Source organism: Crocuta crocuta, unplaced genomic scaffold, assembly GCF_008692635.1.
Source record: "Crocuta crocuta isolate KB4526 unplaced genomic scaffold, BGI_CrCroc_1.0 scaffold64, whole genome shotgun sequence".
Classification (NCBI taxonomy): Eukaryota; Metazoa; Chordata; class Mammalia; order Carnivora; family Hyaenidae; genus Crocuta; species Crocuta crocuta.
This window is the reverse complement of record NW_027530640.1, coordinates 5,718,300-5,738,767: the sequence shown is the minus strand read 5'-3', so window position 1 is coordinate 5,738,767 and position 20,468 is coordinate 5,718,300. Positions and strand designations below refer to the sequence as shown.

The 20,468-nt window shown below is 42.8% G+C and overlaps 1 protein-coding gene across 1 annotated transcript in view; it reads right to left on the bottom strand.

Annotated features, from left to right (window-relative positions):
- Window positions 1-6,591: 6,591 nt before the first annotated feature.
- Window positions 6,592-20,468, bottom strand: part of RAD50 (RAD50 double strand break repair protein) — an 84,306-nt gene continuing 70,429 nt past the window's right edge. Inside the window, exons 22-25 of the mRNA XM_077768603.1 lie at window positions 11,702-11,787; window positions 11,050-11,192; window positions 8,730-8,863; window positions 6,592-7,446 (exon numbers count right to left, since the gene is read on the bottom strand). Of these exons, the coding sequence (XP_077624729.1) occupies window positions 7,260-7,446; window positions 8,730-8,863; window positions 11,050-11,192; window positions 11,702-11,787 (550 nt within the window). The 3' untranslated portion in view covers window positions 6,592-7,259. The remainder of the gene's footprint in view (window positions 7,447-8,729; window positions 8,864-11,049; window positions 11,193-11,701; window positions 11,788-20,468) is intronic.

Here is a 20,468-nt window from a genome sequence, read left to right as displayed (position 1 = left end):
GGGACAGCTGAGGTTGAAGCAGGCGTGGGCCAGGGTGGCCCCGAGGCTATCCACACAGAGGTACCCTGACAGCACAGCTGCAGCTGACGTGGGTGCAAGCCAGGGGGTCTTGGGGTGCTCCGGGCAGGGGGCATCCCGGCGGGGTGGCTGGAATGGAGGTGGGTGTGGGCCGGGTGGTCCTCCACACAGCAGGTGCCGGAGCAGGTGGTCTGTAGCCGAAGCGGCGTGGGCTCGGAGTGCTCCCAGGAACCCTGCAGCCCTGTCACCTTGGCAAGATGGCCGCGAGTGTAGCGAGCGCTGGGCAGCGGTGTCCTGCCGTGCGCCGTGCTGGGGCCCCCTGCGGGGGTACTTCGGGCTGGTGTGGGATAAAGGCCTAGGGCTCACTGAGAAAGCAGGCCGGGTATGGTGCCCAGATCCTGCTGCCATCCACGTCATCGAGGTGCCAGCCGGGCCCTCCGAGCCAGAGAGGGTTCTAGCAGCTCCCCTGCCCTTTGGCGAAGTTCCCGGACTTGATATTTTACATTCTAGTTGCTCTTTTAATTAATTAATCAATTAATCTTTTAATTAATTAATGCTTGTTTTGAGAGAGGGCGAACACAAGCAGGGGAGAGGTGGGGAGAGGCAGAGAGAGAGAGAGGATAGAGAATCCCAAGTAGGTTCTACTCTCAGCGCAGAGCCTGATGCAGGGCTCCGTCTCACAACTGTGGATTCATGATCTGAGCTGAAGTCAAGCATCGGCTTCTTTTTTTTTTTTTTTAATTTATTTCTGAGAGAGAGAGAGAGACAGCGTGAGCAGGGGAGGGTCAGAGAGAGAGATGGACACACAGAATCCGAAGCAGGCTCCAGGCTCTGAGCTGTCAACACAGAGCCCGATGTGGGGCTCGAACCCACAAACCGTGGGATCATGACCTGAGCCGAAGTCGGACGCTTAACCGACTGAGCCACCCAGGTGCCCCAAGCATCGGCTTCTTAACCGGCTGAGCCACCCAGGTGCCCCATCTAATTGCTGTTTTAAATCAAGGGCGTTTTTCTGTAGCTCAGAGCAGCTGAATCTGCGCATGCTCTCTCCCGACTCTCCCCCCAACCCCCCCGCGCTCCGTAGGGTCAGGGGTGAGGTTCCGCTTCTGTTGTGCCGAAGCTGTTCATTCAGCCCGCAGTTGTTTCTCAAGAGGAACCGTCTACAAATAGGTGTGAATTCGGGGAGTCTGCGGAGGGGAGTTCACGGTCTTCCTACATCGCCATCTTGAACCTGCAGCCTCCTTCCCTGCGCTAACTCTGTAAAGCCGGATTCTCTGTCATGTGTGGTCACCGACTTCTCAGCTTGGTGGTAAGTAAATGATTGGACAGTGATTTCATTTACTGCCTTGAACTAAAACGTTTCCAGCCCTTTGTCGAAAGGCTGTGCCCGTCTGTGTGACGGGGAGAATTTGTCGTGTCGTCGGGGCTCCAGCCCGCGCTTGGCAGCTAGGCCGCCGCCTCAACGGGGTGTCTGGGTGGAGTTTCAAGGTCAGAGCTTCGGGTCTTCCCAGGGGCCTTCCCGAGCACCCCCAAGGCCGTGACTCTCACATGAACTTGTGGACTCCCAGGAATGTGTGGCAGCTTGTCCACGGCCCCACAGACATCTCCTCAAATTTCTCAAATTTCGTCTTTAGGTGTCGGGGTCCCCCTGCGGCTGGCCCCCCTTAGTCCCGCTCCCCCAGGCCGGTGCGCGGCCTGCCCGCTACCGCTGCCCGGGATGGCCCGCCGCACGCACTTGGGGCTGTTTGCAGGGCAGCTGGAGTCCCTTCCAGTAAAGATCAGGGAGGTTTTCGGGGACACTGCTCAGCGGGCCTCTGGGGCAAAAGGGGTTGGAGACTGCAGTCCGTTCTGGCCCTTCCAGTCACTGCCGGTGTTTTTCTACTCGTGGGGNGCCACCGGCTTTTCTCACTGAGCTTGTTCTCCTTGATTAAACACTCCTCGGCTTATTGCAGCCATTAGTTACCTTCCGAAGTGCTGAAAAAGTGTAACAGCTTTGTCCGAGGTTCTCATGACCCTTAGGGAGGAGCAGAGCCGCACAGTCCTAACTGTTCCCTTCTTACCCACCTGCTCCTCCACCCCTTGCTCCCCTCCCTTACCCCGCTAAAGGAAGGAGAAGCGCTCCATATACTAAAACTGTAAATTTACACCGATACTTCGGATTCAGCTCGATACTTCAGGGTTCTTCTTCTAGCCTTTCCCCTTTCCTGAGGATACACGAACCTATTTCTCCAACAGTCAGAAACTCAGCTCTTACCATCTACAATATATGTGTGTATTTGTCTGATTTGTGTATGTGAAGTGGCATCAGAGTTGCTGAGTCCATTTACTCTTTCAAAGATGACTGACTGTGTGTTGAGAACAAAGTGCCGGGGGTGGGGGGCGGGCGGACCAGTGAAAGCAGTTAGGGAGCTCCTCAGATGATTCAGGTTAGAGATGAAGGGGGCTGGGGCCAGAGCGGTGGTGGTTTGGAAGGTAAGCCATGGTTGGATTCTGGCTACATTTTGAAAGTTGAGCCCAGAGTACTAAACCGATGGGTTAGATGTGGGATGTGAGATAAAATATGAAAGATGACGCCAAGATTTTTTGCCCGAGCAACGGAAGGACTGGAGCTGCCCTTAGCTGAAAGCCTATGGGGAGGCGGAGGTTCTGGGGAAAGACTGCCTTTGGTCATTTTAAAAGTTCAGATGTCTGTTAGATATTCAAGGGCAGCTAGATGCCCAGTAGGCAGCTGATTCTGAGTCAGGAGTTGAGACAAGATCTGGAGTGGACACACTTTTGAGAAGTCAGCATCTAGAGGGTTGTGGAGAGAGCTGTCAGTGCCCTGCCTCTGTCGTATGAACTTGCCATGTGCTCCAGCCCCCTTCTTTGTGCTGCTGTTATCTGTATCTTGGCAACAGTCTTTTGTTTCCTACATTTTGTTTTTGTTTTTAAACTGTGAAAGGCAGCTTTGTGGAAGGTGCTCACGGCAAGCCAGTAGGAGATGGGGGCGGGGGGGAGAGTTATCGTGTAGAATCACTTTGACTATCATTAACGGAATCACTGCTATCTATTGGCTCAGTAGAATCTTTCTCTTTTCGTGCAACTTTAACAGGGAGCGTATCCAATGACAGTTGATTTTTGCCTCCTTTGGAGGATTTCACGGACATGTGACTTTGCATTGCTGTGAAAGAGATTCATCGCTTGCACTGCTACAGCCTTATCTGGGCGGTGTTTTTCTACAGAATGTTGCACTGTTTCCCACATTGTACACATCTCCCTAATCTCATCTGAAGTGAGGGATTCCTCTCTCCTCCTCTGCAGACGAGGCGCAGATGTAGACTTTTATAAAATCTTGCAATTTCCGCCACTCCAATACCTCGTTTGTATTTCTTGATGATTTCCTTCTTAACTTCCACTGTAAACATCTCCTTATTACCTTTCTTTTCAACCTTTTTCTGCATGGGGGCCATTGTATATGCTCGCATAGCTGTTGACTACAGTATGGTATTAATAAACTTGGCATACACTGTATTTCATGTAGCTGGCAATAAGGCAGCAAAGGGTCTGTATCTGCAGGCAGCCTGACTTAGAACGAAGTAAACCATTCCTAAGCTCACTCTTGTATGCAAAAGCAAAGGACTGTCCATACGTGCTTTGAAATGACAAAAAATATACTAGTGCCAGTTGTGGGTACCTTCCAACGTTCTGAAAAATCACTGATTTCTGCCAAATATCACAGCCTGAGACCAAGTATCTGAGGATGGGAGACCATCACCCACAGTGGCTCAGAGTGAGAGCGAGCAAGAGAGAACTCTTGGCTCAGTGTGATCATGTGATGTTTGGCATCACATGCTACTCGTATTGCAAGACCTCGCTTGTTTATCATGTTAGAATTTATGAGAAATGTTTGCTTCTCTTGGGGAACACTCACAGAACAGGTTCGTCGCAATCCAATTTTACCGTAATTACTTGTGTGCCAGGCAGTTCTAAGCAGTAAGTGGTTCTAGGCATGTAATGCTCTTAACAGCCTCCCAGTAGAGGTGCGAATCAGAGGTAAAAGAATAAATTACTTGCCCAAAGTCCCAGAACTAGTGAGTGGTGGTGCTTGGGACACTGGCTCCTACCCCTCATCTCTGCACTGGGGTGTCTACTCATCCCATGTGTGAAGGAGGGGGCTGTTTAATGGAGAATGGTCAAGGGGCAGCAATGAGAAGTAGGAAGGGCACCTCCACAGATACAAGGGGAAGGGGAAAGTGGCCACTGTCAGAAGGGCTGCCAAGGAATGGGAAGCGGAAATGGGAAATCTTTTAATTCATAAGTAACTGTGTTTCCTTGCCCATATTTATCTTGTATTGTCTTTGTCATTCCATGTTGCAGTGGCTAGAGCTTTCAGAAACATTTTGATAGAAGATAACACTTTTGTTTAGTGGGAAATGCTTCATCTTTTGCTATTAAGAGGACTTTAATTTTACTGACACAAATAGCATTAAGACGACGGTAGTTTTAAGGGTTTTGCTAAAGCTAAGAGATGTTGAATTACAAAAAAAAAAAAAAGGTCCATGCTTGGTGTCTATCAGAATTTTTACCCTCTGGCTTTATCATGGTGGTGATTTATGAACAGATGTTCTCTCTCTTTGTAATATTCTTGCATTCTCGGGATAAAAACATCTCGATTATTGTGTATGTTTAACATATGGCTGGAATTGAAGTGCTTTTATATATTCACAATTTCCTGGATCTTTGCTCTGAGACTGGTCAATTGTTTCCCATGGTACCTTGGTGGCGTTCATGTTAGTGTGGTAAACGGGTAATTTTAGTTTTTCAAAGTGAATTAGGATTACTGAAATGTGTCAGTCAGTGGACAGGAAGCAGATGGCTGGAGTGGTGGCTGTGCTACTCGGGACTTTGGTCCAGGGGTTGGGTGAGGATTCTTGTACATAACAGAACACAAAATGACTTCAGTAACTCTTTTTTCAGTTCTCCCAAAATATAATATGTGACTACAGTTGACTCTTGAACAATGAATGCAGGAATTAGGGGAACCAGCCCCTCAGCACGATCAAAAACCTGTAACTTCTGACTACCCCAAAACTTAGCTACTGATGCTGTAATGCTGACTGGACGCCTTACTGATGAGATAAATAGTTGATAAACACATATTCTGTTTATGTACTGTATACAGTATTCATAAAGTAAGCTCGTGGAAGGAAAACACTAAAAAATCCTAAGAAAAAGGAAATACATTTACAGTACTCTGTTGGCGGCAAAAACCCCCACATATATGTGGACCCATGCATTTCAAACCCATGTTGTTCAAGGGTCAACTGTAAGATCACTTGAGGTACACAGAAATGACTGACAATGGATACTGTAGTGTTGCTGTAGTGAATGAGCCTATACTAAGCAGCTTAAAACAAATCTACTCTATAGTTCTGGAGGTCAGAAACCCCAAATCAGGGCTTGTTAAATCAAGTTGTCAGCTGATTCCTTTTGGGGGCTCTGAAGGGAAAGCATTCCTTTGCTTTTATCAGCCTCTCCCGGCAGCTTGAATTGCTTGGCTCGCCTTCCTCTACTTTCACAGCACAGGACTCTGCATCTGTCCACATGCGCCTTCTCTGCTTTCTTATTTAGGATATTTGTAACTATACTTATGGTCCACCCGGATAATCCTCCCTCCTCAAGATCCTTCCCTTTAATCACATCTGTCAAGTCCCCTTAGCCAAATGAGGTAACATTCACAGGTTCTAGGGATTAGGACTGTGGTATCTTTGGAGGGCTTCATTCGGCCTATTGGCCTTAAGACTTTAGGGCTAAATTGTCCCTACACTATGGCTGAGAAGGGCTATCTGTACCATATACTCATCAGATGTGCAGATGGCACAAAACTGATTCTGCTGCATGACTGACAAGACTCTGAAAGAGCAAACTCCACAAAGTCTAATTCATAAGTGTGTGGCTTGGTAGCATTCTGTGTACTGCTTGGGGAAAAAAAAAAAAAAGCTTTCTTTTCCCAAGGGAAAAGGTGTGATTGGACCTTCACTGGAAATGACATCTGGAATGAGAATGAGGCCTGCTCTTCCAGGTCTGGTTGGACCCCCTGGGAGGAGACGATGACTCCATGAGTGAGCTTTGCTGCCTTCCACACTGGAACGCATACTTGGGGAACCATCAGGATTGATGGTGAGGCAGAGATGGACACTGGATATACGGAAAGCCCCAGACTTCTTCATGATGGCAGATCATGCCTCAAAGGGAGTCCTGCTCTTGATCAGAGCTTTCCAAGGGTGGATGTGCACAGTGGAGAACTTCCTCTGTCTAGAGAGAGCCCTAGGTTTGGATGACTACCTGGCAGGGGTGTGGGGGAGGGAAGGTGGGGAGTTACAATTACATGATACTTTAGGTTCCTTTCAAACCCTGATGTCCCATATGACTACTTCTAATTTTACTTTGATAAACTGAGTCCCAGTGAGGGAGGTTACTGCCTGGATTTATAAAATGGAGCTGAGCCGAATATTAAAACCTCATGATATCTTAATTATTAATATCTTAAGTTTTTAAAAACCATATCCAAGAAATTGAGAAGTAACACTTAACCCCTTTTTTTTTTAACGTTTATTTTAGAGAGAGAGAAGAGCAGGGGAGTGGCAGTGAGGAGAGGGACAGAGGAGTTGAAGCAAGCTCTGTGCTGACAGCAGTTCCTGATGCAGGGTGTGAATTCACGAACCATGAGATGATGACCTGAGCTGAAGTCGGACACTTTAACCAACTAAGCCACCCAGGTGCCCCAATGCTTTTTTTTTTTTGTAATGCCCAAATCATTCATTATCAAGGCAGTGAGAACCAACTTCTCAAAAGTGCTTTGAAAAGTGAAAGGTAAGTAACACAGCTTCAGGTATTACCAGGAATCATTCATTAGTGCTGGGAAGGGAACAGGGTGGCTGGGTCCAGTGGTGCTGCTATTGAGCCCCCAGGCCTGACAGGGTGCCTGGAGGTAGATGAAATAAAAAGCTGCCTGAGGACTTGCTTCCAAGGCAAAATCTTGACTATCAAAATTTTTTTTAAAATGTTTCTACTTTATTTTTGAGAGAGAGAGAGAGAGAATGAGTGGGGGAAGGGCAGAGGGCGTCCGAGGGAGACACTGAATCCTATCAGCACAGAGCCTGACTTGGGGCTCAAACTCACGACAGTGAGATCATGACCTGAGCAGGAGTTGGACATTTAACAGACTGAGCCACCCAGGCGCCCCAAAATCTTGACTGTTTTTAATGAACATAAGAACCCAGAGAGCTAACACTACATTTCACAATCTCTGAGCACTGATCAATGTTCTTCTTAATCCTGTAGAATTTGTCCACATATTCAGAACGCCCTAAGAGCTCCACAAAATCTTCATCGTGAGTGATTACCAGCAGCTGGAAGTTACGCTGCTGCGAGCGACTCTTAATTATCCTGAAACAATATATTTAGAACATTTTATTACTAAAGGGCACAAATAATTCTTTCCTTTATATGAAAAAGACACTGAGAACCTTGTCAGACACAGGATGGCCCTGCTGGAAACTGGAGAGGTGGACCCAGACCTTCAGCCCAGCCAGGTAGGAGTCCTCTGTCCTATACAGACAGTGAAGGTGACAGAGTGACTCTTCGTCTAGGTCTGACTCAGGGACTGATGAGAATACATGATCTGTTTTTTTCCAGAACACAAAGTTGTTCTTACTAAAACAGGCAGAAATGTTTTACTAAATTTTCCTTAATATCTGAACTGCTCAACTTTAGGAGTCTGACTTAATCCTTTGTCTGGGGTTTCCCTGACCTGTTACTAATTATCTCTGGAAGAAAAAAAAAAAAAAGCACAGGCAAGGGAAATTACATATGCAAGCCCAGCTACCTTCTTAGGAGCTGGGTCTACTTAGAATTCTGCCACCACCAGTCACTAGATGCATCATTACTATGACACACAGAAGGCCTGAGTGGGTGTACTGGGAACATTTTTGCTCATTATGTGCTGAGGTAACTGGCTAGAAGACCGAAATCAGACTTTTTAACTAACCATTTGTTTACCCCTTACCCGTGGCTGGATACACTGAGAGCTTTTTAAAAGTATTAGCCCTTATATGTGGGTCATGCACATACTGAGAGGGGGCTGAGAAAGGCGCCCCATTCCTGCTAGTATCTTTGTCAGAAAGAATCCTGAGCCAGAGTACCCACCCAAAATAGCTTCTCTAGTTTGGGAAAAGTGTGCTTCCTCTGCCAGCACAGGAAGGGCTGCCCATCCCTGGAGTCTGTACCCACCACACATGAATGTGGCAAAAGCTTTCTGGCGCATAACCACTGTTACACTTTGTGCATTGGAGCTGTCCTTCCTTACAAAGCCAGGGAGATGGGCCAAAATCCATTATTACCACCTAGAAATGTTTTAGCATTGCATGCTAACTCCTCTACATGCCATGTGGGCACCTGTGGTGGGTTTACAGACTGAGCAAACCAAGCCAGGAAACCCTTCAGCCCACTTGGGGAGACTGTAGGGCGTGTCTGGGGCTGCTGTTCACCACCTAGTTCTTGTTAAGCATCGGAAGACTTACTATCAAAGGCAAAGCCTAAGGTCTGGCACTAACCAGCTTCCCAAAGAAAGACCTATGCAGACAGGGTTTTCACCACGAAGTCTTTGTTACTTTAAAACATGTACCGTATACATTACTATCTTAACCTGCCCCCAAATTTGAGATACTTACTCAACGAGAGCATGTGCGAGAGATTCAATATTTTCTCGGTCAAGATTTGTTGTTGGCTCATCCAAGGCAAGGATGCCACAGTTCAAGCAGAATGTTTCAGCCAGGGCCAGGCGAATGATGAGTGAGGCTAGTACCTGGAAGAAAGCATCAGAGCTGAGGTGGACTGCACAGACCTTTACCTCATCCACCACAGAAAAGCATGCAGACCCAGCCTAAGGGATGTCTTTATAAGGGAAGGGGAGCAATGGCATCAGGTCACTGACTTCAGGTAAATTGTTGCTCTTTTATTTGGGAGAGCCCGGAATGGTGATGAGACTCTTCAACTCTTCCAGAAAGTGAACCATCAACTATGTTCTATCTCAGCTGTCATTTGCATTACTGTTTATCTGTAACTAATTTTAGTAACTGTTTAACAACCTTAAAAAATCAGGGCCTATTTTATTTTCCTGATAATGAGATTGTTTGAAAGATGTCATGTGCCTACTTTTTCTGTGTCTCACCCACTTTTTCTGAATTATCTTTAAATATGTACATTCTCTGGTCCCAGTGGGGTGCCAGGTATTGTGCCAAGACAATATTCCCAGGTCAGCATATCAGGGGTATAAAAGTATGGTTTTATGTAAGCTAAACTATAGGACATCCAAGGCACTGAAACTCCGAGGCACTTCCCCGGTTAATAGAAACCTAACACTCAAACCCTCAGCCCCAGCTGAAGCCCTCTGAGGGCACACAGGACATAGAATTAAGAATGACAGAGTACTCTAGGAAGTATCTACTACTTCTGCGTGAGCTGTCCATTCCCCTTCCCCCTGATTCTATGAATAAAGGAGCATCAAGGAGTGAGGTGTGATTTCAGAGCAGTTGACAGCTTCTCTTTGATGCCCAGGGCTGGCTGGAAGACTGCAGAAGCCAGGTTCATAGCTTGGCCCTTTGAGGAAGACACTCCTTCCTGTATTTGAACCCTAATGCAGGCCCTACCTCCACCCATACATACTCAGAGTCAAAATGAAGTTCCTGGCCAACCTCTACCAAAGTGTTTGTCTTCTCCCCAACACCAAGGAAGCACTTACTGCTCATTTTATAATTTAGACTATCTATAGGAAATCTACTCAGAAAATTTTCGAAGTATTTTCAATACAAAGGGACATATTACAAACTCTATTTTCTTATTCATAATAACCACTGAAAACCACCAAAGTAGGAATATTGGTTATAGATCACAAAGTTGTCATTTTTGCAGACTATGATTAAGATAATAATCTGCATATGCCTTAAATTGGTATCAGCTGTCTGGGCTGACAACAAAATACAGGACTGTCTTCAAGCAAAAACAGAAAACTATTTATGAAAATATATAATGGGAGCATCCATTTCTAGAATTTTAAAATTTTGTTAAGAAAATCAGGGGTCTAGAATTTTATCAAATAAAATCTGCTTCTAATCTGAAATGAGTAAGCTCAAGAATCCGTGTGACATCTTGGTTATAAACCTATGCAAAGTCAAGGGCCCAGCCTTGTTCCCCAAGAATGCGGGCCCAATTCTCCTGATTCCTAAAGTTTGGTTCCTCTGATGTGGTCTGTGCTCCCTATCCAACAACAGAGGCTGTCCTCTCCAAGCCTCCTCTAGGGCTGGCTGGCCTGGCCCAACAGCTGAGTCTAAGCAGAGGGGAAGAGGGGACACAAGGGCAGCTATGAATGTCATGGCCTCTGGTCTAGCAGACCCTTCTCTTAACTTTTTTTTGAAGTATCTCTACATCCAATGTAGGGCTCAAACTCACAACCCCGATATCTAAAGTCATGCTTTTCCCATGGAGCTGGCCAGGCTCCCCTAGCAAAACTCTTCTTTTAGAGGGTCTGCAGGCCCCAAGGCTAGGTGGGGATGGGGACTCAGTTCTGTGGTGGGGTTACTTTTCAGTGAGACTTATTTTAATGCCTCATGTGGCTCAACCTGGGATGTGGTTTGGTGAACGCCTCTCCCCCACTTCTGACTGCTCTGAAATCAGGATGCACTCTTGCAATTACAATTGCATTCTTTCTTTCTTGGTAGCACATAAAATAGAGGTATGTCTTGTAACTTTATTCTCATAAGGAAGATTATGAAGCAACGAATCGTTCTCCTTTAGGCTGATCATGTGACAACATTTCAGCCTCTTCTGAAAGATTATCTAAGGTTGCAGGAAATGCTGGTTGGAACTGGAAGAGGATAACAGGTAGCTGAGTCTATTACCCGGCAGCCCTGAGTGCTTTCACTGCATGGACACTAGTTTCTCCCTGTCAATTCTCTGTGGACACATGGCTCCCTAGGCTCTTGAGATACCTGCCTTTTGTCCAGCACTGCATCGTCCGCGCATATCCAAGGCTGTGTCTCCCTTTAGCATCACCACTCGGTAGTTGTAATTCCGCCTTTTATCAGAGGCTGATACATTTTCATCGGCATCAGACCGAATTTCTATGTATTCAATATCTGACACAAAAAGATGATAATTTCAGAGCAACCTATATTCTAGCCTTTTGTCTTTGCAAGTATCAAGTAAGCCTAAGAAACAATGCGATATTACCATTAAAAGTGGCTGAGAGGGTTCACGAGGCAGAAGCAACCCCGATGTCTCAACCTTTGTCTCTACTCTGTCTTGCTGAGTTCCCCTATTAAGAGTTTCCTCCTGCTGGTTTTTTTCTTATCACATTTCAGCTTCTCCCTATCTACACTTCAACAGAATCTATTAGGTCATCAGTTAAATATAATATGTACCATAGCCAAATATGTAAGTCCTGTCAGGCTTTCTGGAATAGAAAACTTTGCATTTTTTTCCCCTTGTTACAAGATGTTGTCAAGATAAGAATTCTTAGACTATCTCTAAGAGATGTTCACAAAGGGGTCCAGGAGGTAATATTGGCACAATGAGAGATCATATGTGCAAAACGGCAGGGACGGGGGCTTTGGAAAAAGCATCCATGACAAACCATGTAAATTACCTTGTCCACGATAGGTACTTCGCCAAAGGTCACGAATAATTTTGTTGATTTCTTCCATTTTCATACTGTGAAATTTCATGATAGCTCTAAAAAAAGAAGCCACAGACACTTAAAAGGAAAAATAGTATAATGGTAACACTAAGTACATTTAATAGTAGATATTAAAATTATGTGAAATACATAATATAAATAACACAAGTAATATAATGTTTTGAAATAACGGATTACTTCCAATGATAAAAGGAGAATATAGGAAGAGAGAGAAAAAAATAGGACTAAACACTCCTGCTTGGCTACAAACAAATACAGCCCGGCATGCGCCCAGTACTCCGGAGTCCTTACCTTTCTCCATTTTCACTATGACAGGTTACTCTCTCAAATATTTATTCTGTTAAAATTTCACAAATCTTACTGGAAGGACTGTAGCCGCTGTAGCCTACCAGTTACAGGAAGACCTGCTGATTAAATGGATGGCAGGGAGTTAAAGACAGGAGGCCAGTTGTGCAGGGTCCCATAGACTGGGGATGTACATGCGACTCTGGAACTGCTGTCTTTTTGTTTTCTCTTCTGTTACTCTTCAGGTTTGCAGAAAGTGAGCCTAAGTGCTTTGATGCCTCAGATCTGTGAGCATTTTACCAACCAGAAGTTATGGTTCAGAAAGAGCAACTTGGAGGGTTAAACTGAGGTGAACCTCAAAACTTTTATTTTCTCTTCCTAATTGAAGATTAAAAAATTCTAACTCCAAATATGTGCATTCATTTCCATTTGACCTGTCAGCCCACCCATCCCCTCCCCACAACACTTAAAAAAAAAAAAAAACCTAGTACTTTCTAAATACTAAAAAGAGGCAAAGAAATATTTATAAAAAGTACCCTGTTAAAAAACTTTGTTCTTACTATAGTCACCTTTCATAAAAAAGCCCTTAGGTTCTTTGGAAAAGGTTTCATGAATTAATAAATGATGCATCAGTGACAAAAAGGCAAACATCATGGCTATGACCATACAGAGGATGTGAGGCGGACTTACTTCCATTTGCAAGCCTCTTATCTGATATATACAAAAAAAGAAACTGAACGTAATGCTACTGCCTCTGCAGAATCATTTCATGATCTTTGGTTCACCAGCAAGAGAGAAAGAAATGACTCAACATAAATACATTTTAAGTATCAGATGAAGGATTGTGAAGTAATAAAGACTGGAAAAAACCATATTGTGCTTGTTAATGAGAATGCAACATGTCTCCATTTTCTACTTGATACATCTGTCTCGGCCTGACATTTTACACTTCTTTCAAAAGGACTGAGAAAAACCTTCTAAGTATTTGTCAAATAAACAAAACCCCTCAAGAATGTTCTTGGTGCCAATCATGTAATCCATAGCTATTTACACATTACAATCCTGATTTTCATATAACTTTAAAAAAAGGTCATCTTTCCATTTAACGGAAAGATCTTTCATAACCATAGTCAACTTTCCCAAGGTGGACAGCCAGCTCCAGGTGGGGTGGGAGTGTCCGAGCTGCGCACACAGCCCCTGCCACGGACTCCTTGTACAACAGAGGTGGTGCATCCTGGCCCATGGAGGGTCCGCAGAAAGACAGCACTGCAAGAAGCAGCTCAAGTCCTGAGAGAACTCTAGACTCACCAAGGGGCGTGTCACACAGCGTTGAGGCCTACTGCTGTTGGCCAGGCCATCATTAGCTTAGCTTTATATCATCTTTCTCCAGTATGGAGTTTACAGCCCCACTGTGCAACAGCAGGGGAAGATTAAAGTAAACTACATTCAATCCACTTGAGGAATAATAGTGTTATTAGTGGTTACTACTAACAAGCATTTACCTTATGTGAAGCAAAGTTATGTTAAACAGGGGCCTCTGGGTGGCTCAGTTGGTTAAGCTTCTGGCCTCAACTCAGGTCATGATTGCACCATTCCTGAGTTTGAGCCCTGCATCAGGCTCTGTGCTGGCAGCTCAGAGTCTGGAGCCTGCTTCAGATTCTGTGTCTCCCTCTCTCTCTCTGCCTCTCCCCTGCTCTCTCTCAAACACAAACATTAAAAAAAATTATGGTAAACAATCACAGGTCATTTAATCCTTACAAAAATACTGGGAATTAGCTTTGGTTATCCCCATTTTACCATTAAGAAAATTGATAATGTAACAATGAATTTTCTGAAATAGAAATTGATCCCATTTACAACAGCATCAAAACCAATACTTAGGAATAAATCTAAGGAAGTGAAGATCTCTACCATGAAAACTCTGTTTTCACTGATAAAAGAAATAGAAGACACAAATAAATGGAAAAATATTCAATGTTCACTGATTGGAAGAATTAGTATTGTTAAAGTATCTATACTACCCAAAGCCATCTACAGACTTAGCATAATCCCTATCAAGATTTCAATGGCATTTTTTACAGAGGTAGAGAAAACACTCCTAAAATTTATATAGAACCACAAAAGACTCTTGAAGAGCCAAAGAAATCCTGAGAAAGATGAACAAAAAGCAGGAGGCATCACACTTTGATTTCAAGCTTTTTAATGTTTTATTTATTTCTAGGAGAGAGAGAGAGAGAGACAGCGTGAGCAGGGGAGGGTCAGAGAGAGAGGGAGTCATAGACTGAAACAGGCTCCAGGCTCTGAGCTGGCAGTCAGCACAGAGCCCGACGCGAGGCTCGAACCCACGAACCGCGAGATCATGACCTAAGCGAAAGTCGGACGCTTAACTGACTACGCCACCCAGGCGCCCCTCAAGCTATAGTCTTAAAAACATAAGGCACTAGCATAAAAATAGACAAATAGATCAGAAGAACAGAATCTAGAGCCCAGAAACAAACCCAAGCATAAACAGTAACTAAATTTGCCAAGGGAGCCAGAATACTCAATGGAGAAGACAAGCCTCTTCCAACAAATGGTGCTGGGATAACTGGGTATTAACATGTAAAAGAATGGAATTGGATTCCTATGTTACACCACTCAAATTTTAACTCAAGGGGCACCTGGGTGGCTCAGTTGGTTAAGCTTCTGACTTAGGCTCAGGTCATGATCTCATGGTTCATGAGTTTGAGCCCCATGTAGGGCTCTGTGCTGACAACTTAGAGCCTGGAGCCTGCTTCAGATCCTGTGTCTCCCTCTCTCTGCTCCTCCCCCGATTGCTCTCTGTCTCTCTCAAAAATAAACATAAAAAAATTAACTCAAAATGGAGTAAAGACTAAAATTTAAGTATAAGACCTAAAACCATGAAACTCCTAGAAGAAAACAAAGGAAGTTCTTTAATGTGATGTTTTGGAAATCATATAATGGCAAAAGAAATCCTCAATAAAATGAAAAGACAGCCTACAAAAAAGGCAAAATACTGGCAAACTCTGTACCTGGTAAGGGGTTAATATCCAAAATCTATAAACAACCCCTATAATTCAACAGCAAAAAAAAAAAAATGTTGACCCTTGAACAATACAGAGGTTAGGGGTGCCAAACTGCCAAACAGTCAAAATCTATGGGTAACTTTTGACTCCCCTAAGACCCACTACATTGTTGACCAGAAGAGGCCTTACCCATAACACAAACAGCCGATTAAATGCTAGTATGGATTTAGAGAAAAGGAAACCCTTGTGCACTGTTGGTGGGACTATAAATAGGTGTAGCCATTATGGTAAACATTATGAAGGATCCTAAAAAAATTTAAAAATTACCATATGATCTAGCCATTTCCACTTCTGGGAATATATCCCCAGGAGATGAAAACACTATGTCAAAGAGATATCTGCATCCCCATGTTCATAGCAACATTTTAAAAATAATATTTATTTGAGAGACGGAGGAGGTACACATGTGCTCAAGAGCAGGGGAGGAGCAGAGAGAGAAGAGAGAGAATCCCAAGCAGTCTGCACAGTCAGTGAACCTGATGCAGGGGTGGATCTCATGAAATCATGAGCTGAGCTGAAATCAAGAGTTGGACACTTAACCAAATGAGCCACCCAGGTGCCCCAACAGCATTATTTACAATAGCCACGACACAGAAACAACCTATGTGCCTGTGAATGGATGGATGAAAATGTGTAGTATGTGTTTTATATATTAAATGGATTATTAGTCAGCCATTACAAAATGAGGAAATCCTACCATTTGTGACATATGGATGGTCCTTTAAGGTATTATGCTAAATGAAATTAAGTCAGAGAAAGACAACACTGTATGATCTCACTTATATGTGGAATCAAAACAAAAACATCAAATTAACAGAAAAGGGGATCAGATTTGTGGTGACCAGAGGTGGAGAAGAGGAGGGAGAATTGGAAGGAAGAAGGTCAAAAGATACAGATTTCCTTGGGGCACCTGGGTGCCTCAGATGGTTAAGTGTCCGATTCTTGATTTTGGCTCAGGTCATGATCTCATAGTACTGAGATCGAACCCCTCGTCAGGCTCTGTGTTGGGGGTGGAGCTGCTTAAGATTCCCTCTCCCCCTCTGCTTTTCCCCTGCTAGGCATGCAAAAAAAAAAAAAAAAAAAAGGACAAATAAAATATCCAGTTATAGGTAAGTACTAGGTATGTAAGGTACACCATGGTAACTACAACTAACACTGCCATATGATATAGAGGAAAATTGTTAAGGGGAGAGATCCCAACAGTTGTCATCACAAGGAAAATTTTCTTCCCCTTTCTATTGTGTCTGTATGAGACAATGGATGTTAGCTAAACCCACTGTGGTAAACATTTCACAGTATTATGTAAATCAGACCATCAGGCTGTCTATCTTAGACAGTGATGTATGCCAATTATTTCTTGGTAACACTAAAACCCCCGTGAGGTTTGATGAAGTTAGTAATGGCCCCAATTAGAGAAAACTGGTTAGGATGTTAAGAGCCCTTGAATATCATAATTAAAATTAAAAAGGCAGTCAAAATGCCATCTGTAAAGCCACCAGGCTCAGAAGGTTTTATGAGTAAATGTTAGTAACCAAGTATATAAAGTATTACACACCAAGGAAAAACAGAAGAGAAAAAAAAAAGGAAAAAAAGTGCAGGCCTATTTTGCTTATGAATACAGATATACAGTCTACATAAAATCAAATTTAGTGGTACAGAATTAAAAAGACCAAGGAGTATCATGGTATCAGTGATGTCATGACCAACTAGCATTTATTACAAGTAAGTAAGACTAGTACAAGAGGAAAAATAAGATAACTCATCACAGGGCACCTGGGTAGCTCAGTCAGTTAAGTGTCCGACTCTTGATTTCAGCTCAGGTCATGATCTCATGGTTTGCGAGTTCAAGCCCGGAGTTGGGCTCTGCACTGACAGTGTGCCCGCTTGGGATTTTCTCTTCCTTTCTCTCTGCCCCTCCTGTGTTTGTGCTGTCTCTCTTTCTCTCAAAATAAATAAACTTAAAAGAGAAAATCTAAAAAATCAACTGAAAAACCATTAAGACTAACAAGGTGGTCAGAAATGAACATAAAAAATTATTAGTATTATGTAGTTAGCAAAATCCAATAGGAAGCATAATTGAAAAGAGGATCTTATTCATAGTGGTAATAAAACCTATGAAATACCCAGGAATTTAAAAAACTGGTACAGGATGTAGAGGGAAAAGCTATAAAATAGAACAAACTTACAATAAAACAAAAAGAACTGATTAGGAGAATCTTACTATGCAGTGCATAATAGATTTAATATTACGAAGATGTCCATTCTCCTCAAGTAATTCAATGAATCAAATGCAATCCAAATAGAACTCCCAACAAGATTTAAAAAAAAAATTAATGAAATCTGTAAGATGACTCTAAAGTTTGCATCTCAGATATAATGTATAAGAAAATCAACATACTGGGACAGGAATCAAGATGAAATAAATGAAAATATAGAGAGAACTTTAGTTTATAACTGCTATTTCAAATCAGTGGGAAAAGTTTCAATAGTATTGGAAGGAGGGATAATTATATTACTGTCTTTATTAAACCTCAAAATCCAAATGAATCAAAGAGTTAAAAGTTAAATAAAACTATCAGAAGAAAACAATTTTATAATCTAGGACTCTAAAGTCTTCTTTAAAATTTTTTTTAAAGTTTATCTGAGAGACAGAGGCAGGAAGGGACAGAGAGAGAGGCAGAGAGAGAGAGAGAATCCAAGCAGGTTCCACACTGTCAGCGCAGAGCCCGATGTGGGGCTCAAACTCACGAACTATGAGACCATGACCTGAGCTGAAACGAAGAGTTGGCTGCTCTAGCAAATGAGCCACCCAGGTGCCCCGGACTGGAAAGCCTTTCTAAGGGACAAGCTATAAATAAGAGACTAAAGATTTGCCTACATAAAAATTAAAATGTCACAAATAATACCAGAAAGTTAAAGGTAAAATGACAAACTTGGAGTAACTACTTGCAATGTATGTAAAAAGGATTACCACCCAAAATCTATAAAAAAAGTGGTACAAATCACTAAGAAAAAGACAACCTAATAGTAAACTGGCAAAGAGATATCTGAACAGGCAATTCTTGGGAAAGAAATACAAATAGCCAACATATGAAAAAACATTTGACCTCACTAGTAAACAAGGAAATGTAAATTCAAGTGAGAAGATTATTCTACAGTGGATTAGCAAAAAGTAAAAAGGCTGATAATATGAAATGCAGTCATGGAGAAGTGGGCACTTTCACACACTACTAGCAGAAACATAAATTCTGTGTTCATGGAAGGCAATTTGGCACTAACAAGTTAAAAATGTATATATACTCTGTGTCCCAGTAACTCTGGTTCTAAGAAGCTATCTTTCTGGTACATCTGCCCACGTGTGCAAAGACGTACGTTGTAGTATCATCTGTAGTAGCAAACATTTAAAAGTTTCCTTATATGTTCAAATCAAGTAGGTAACATCCGTTTTTATAGAATATTATACAGTCATTAAAAATAACGAGGTACTTCTATATCTGAATATAAAAGATTTCATCACGTTAAGTGACAAAACAGAAAAATACCTACAGTATGATACTATTTACATAAACAAAGATCTATGTCTGTGTACATAACCTGCAAAAAGCCCTGTGACGGAAATGAAAATATGTCATGAATGTAATAATACTTAAGTACTCGAGAAATTGATGTCAGTCATTATCATGGAAATGTGACCTGTAAATGTCAAGTCCAATGTGAAGTTTGTTCTGTGATTTACACAGTAATGGAGAACAGGGAAGCGTTAAGTATCTATAAGGTTAAAATTGGTTAAATGGTACAAGTGATACAAATATCATGGAATATAAAGGAACAAAATAATTACACTGTTTGGGACGCACTTCAACAATGTAACATTCTACGGAGGAGAAACAGCACAGGAAAATGTGTGAAAACGTCTTAAGGGAATAAAACTGTTCAGTTTGGTTAGAGTATAGTGAATAGTAAGAGATGAAATGGGAGGGGCGCCTGGGTGGCTCAGTCGTTAAGCGTCCGACTTTGGCTCAGGTCATGATCTCACGATTTGTGGGTTCAACCCCTGCGCTGGGCTCTGTGCTGACAGCTAGCTCAGAGCCTGGAGCCTGCTTCGGATTCTAGGTCTCTCTCTGACCCTCCTCTGCTCACGCTCTCTTTCTCTCTCAGAAATAAAAAAAAAAACATTAAAAAAAAAAAGGCGATGAAATGGGAAAGACCAGATGTGGAAAGCCTTTTCTAAAATTAGAAGCAAACAGGAACCTCCACCTTTAGGAAAATAAACCTGGTAGAAGTACAACAGGAGTGGGAAGGGATAAAGAGGTGGGAGAAGCTACCACACTAATACAGGTAAGAGATGAGGGTCTGCCTGACTAGGCATGGGCTGTGGAAGAAAAGCACTTCAGAGACTGTGCAAGGTAGGACGCTGTGGGAGAAGACTGACACAAACCTAAAGATTAACCTCACACACTTTATAGCCCCTGGACTTCATAGGTAATGAACATTTAAGAATGATCTTGAAAGTCCATGACCTATAGGAAACTTACTCTGTTTAGGCAAAGATATGTATTTCATGAGCTTGAAACTGTTGTAGGTAAATGGTCATCTGAATAGTTACGTCAGCCCCACATGTACCTGGAATGTGGACATCACTCAGTTACATTTATACTCACTCCTGTGAAGTAGTTATGTTTTGTGAAAACTGACTCCCAGAAGAAAAGTGAAAAGGTCCAAGATTTAAGAAAATAGTGGATTATTTTTTTAAAATATTTATTTTGAGAGAGATCGCAAGCAAATGGGAGAGGGGCAAAGAGAGAGGGATAGAAAGAATACCCAGCAGACTCCAAGTAAAAGTGCACAACTTGCCCTGGGGCTAGGATCACAAACTGTGAGATCTTGACCTGAGCGTAATTAAGAGTCAGACACTTAAATGACTGAGCCACCCAGGTGCTCCAAGAAAAGAGTTGTTTATAAATTATTTAATCTTATATTTAAATATTCCTAAACATGTGAAAGATTTCCTTACAATTTTCAGTAATAATACTGCATTTTAGAAGGACAAATGATGGCTTTAGTGGTATTTATATTCTGATGATTTATGAAACTTAAAATATAAGGGGCACCTGGGTGGCTCAGTTGGTTAAGTGTCCAACTTCAGCTCAGGTCATGATCTCACGGTTCCTGGATTTGAGCCCTGTGTCAGGCTCTGAGCTGACAGCTCAGAGACTGGAGCCTGTTTCCGATTCTGTGTCTCCCTCTCTCTCTGCCCCTTCCCCACTCATGCTCACTCATGCTCTGTTTCTGTCTCAAAAATAAATAAAGCATAAAATTTTTTTTAAAAAATGTGATCCTCACAA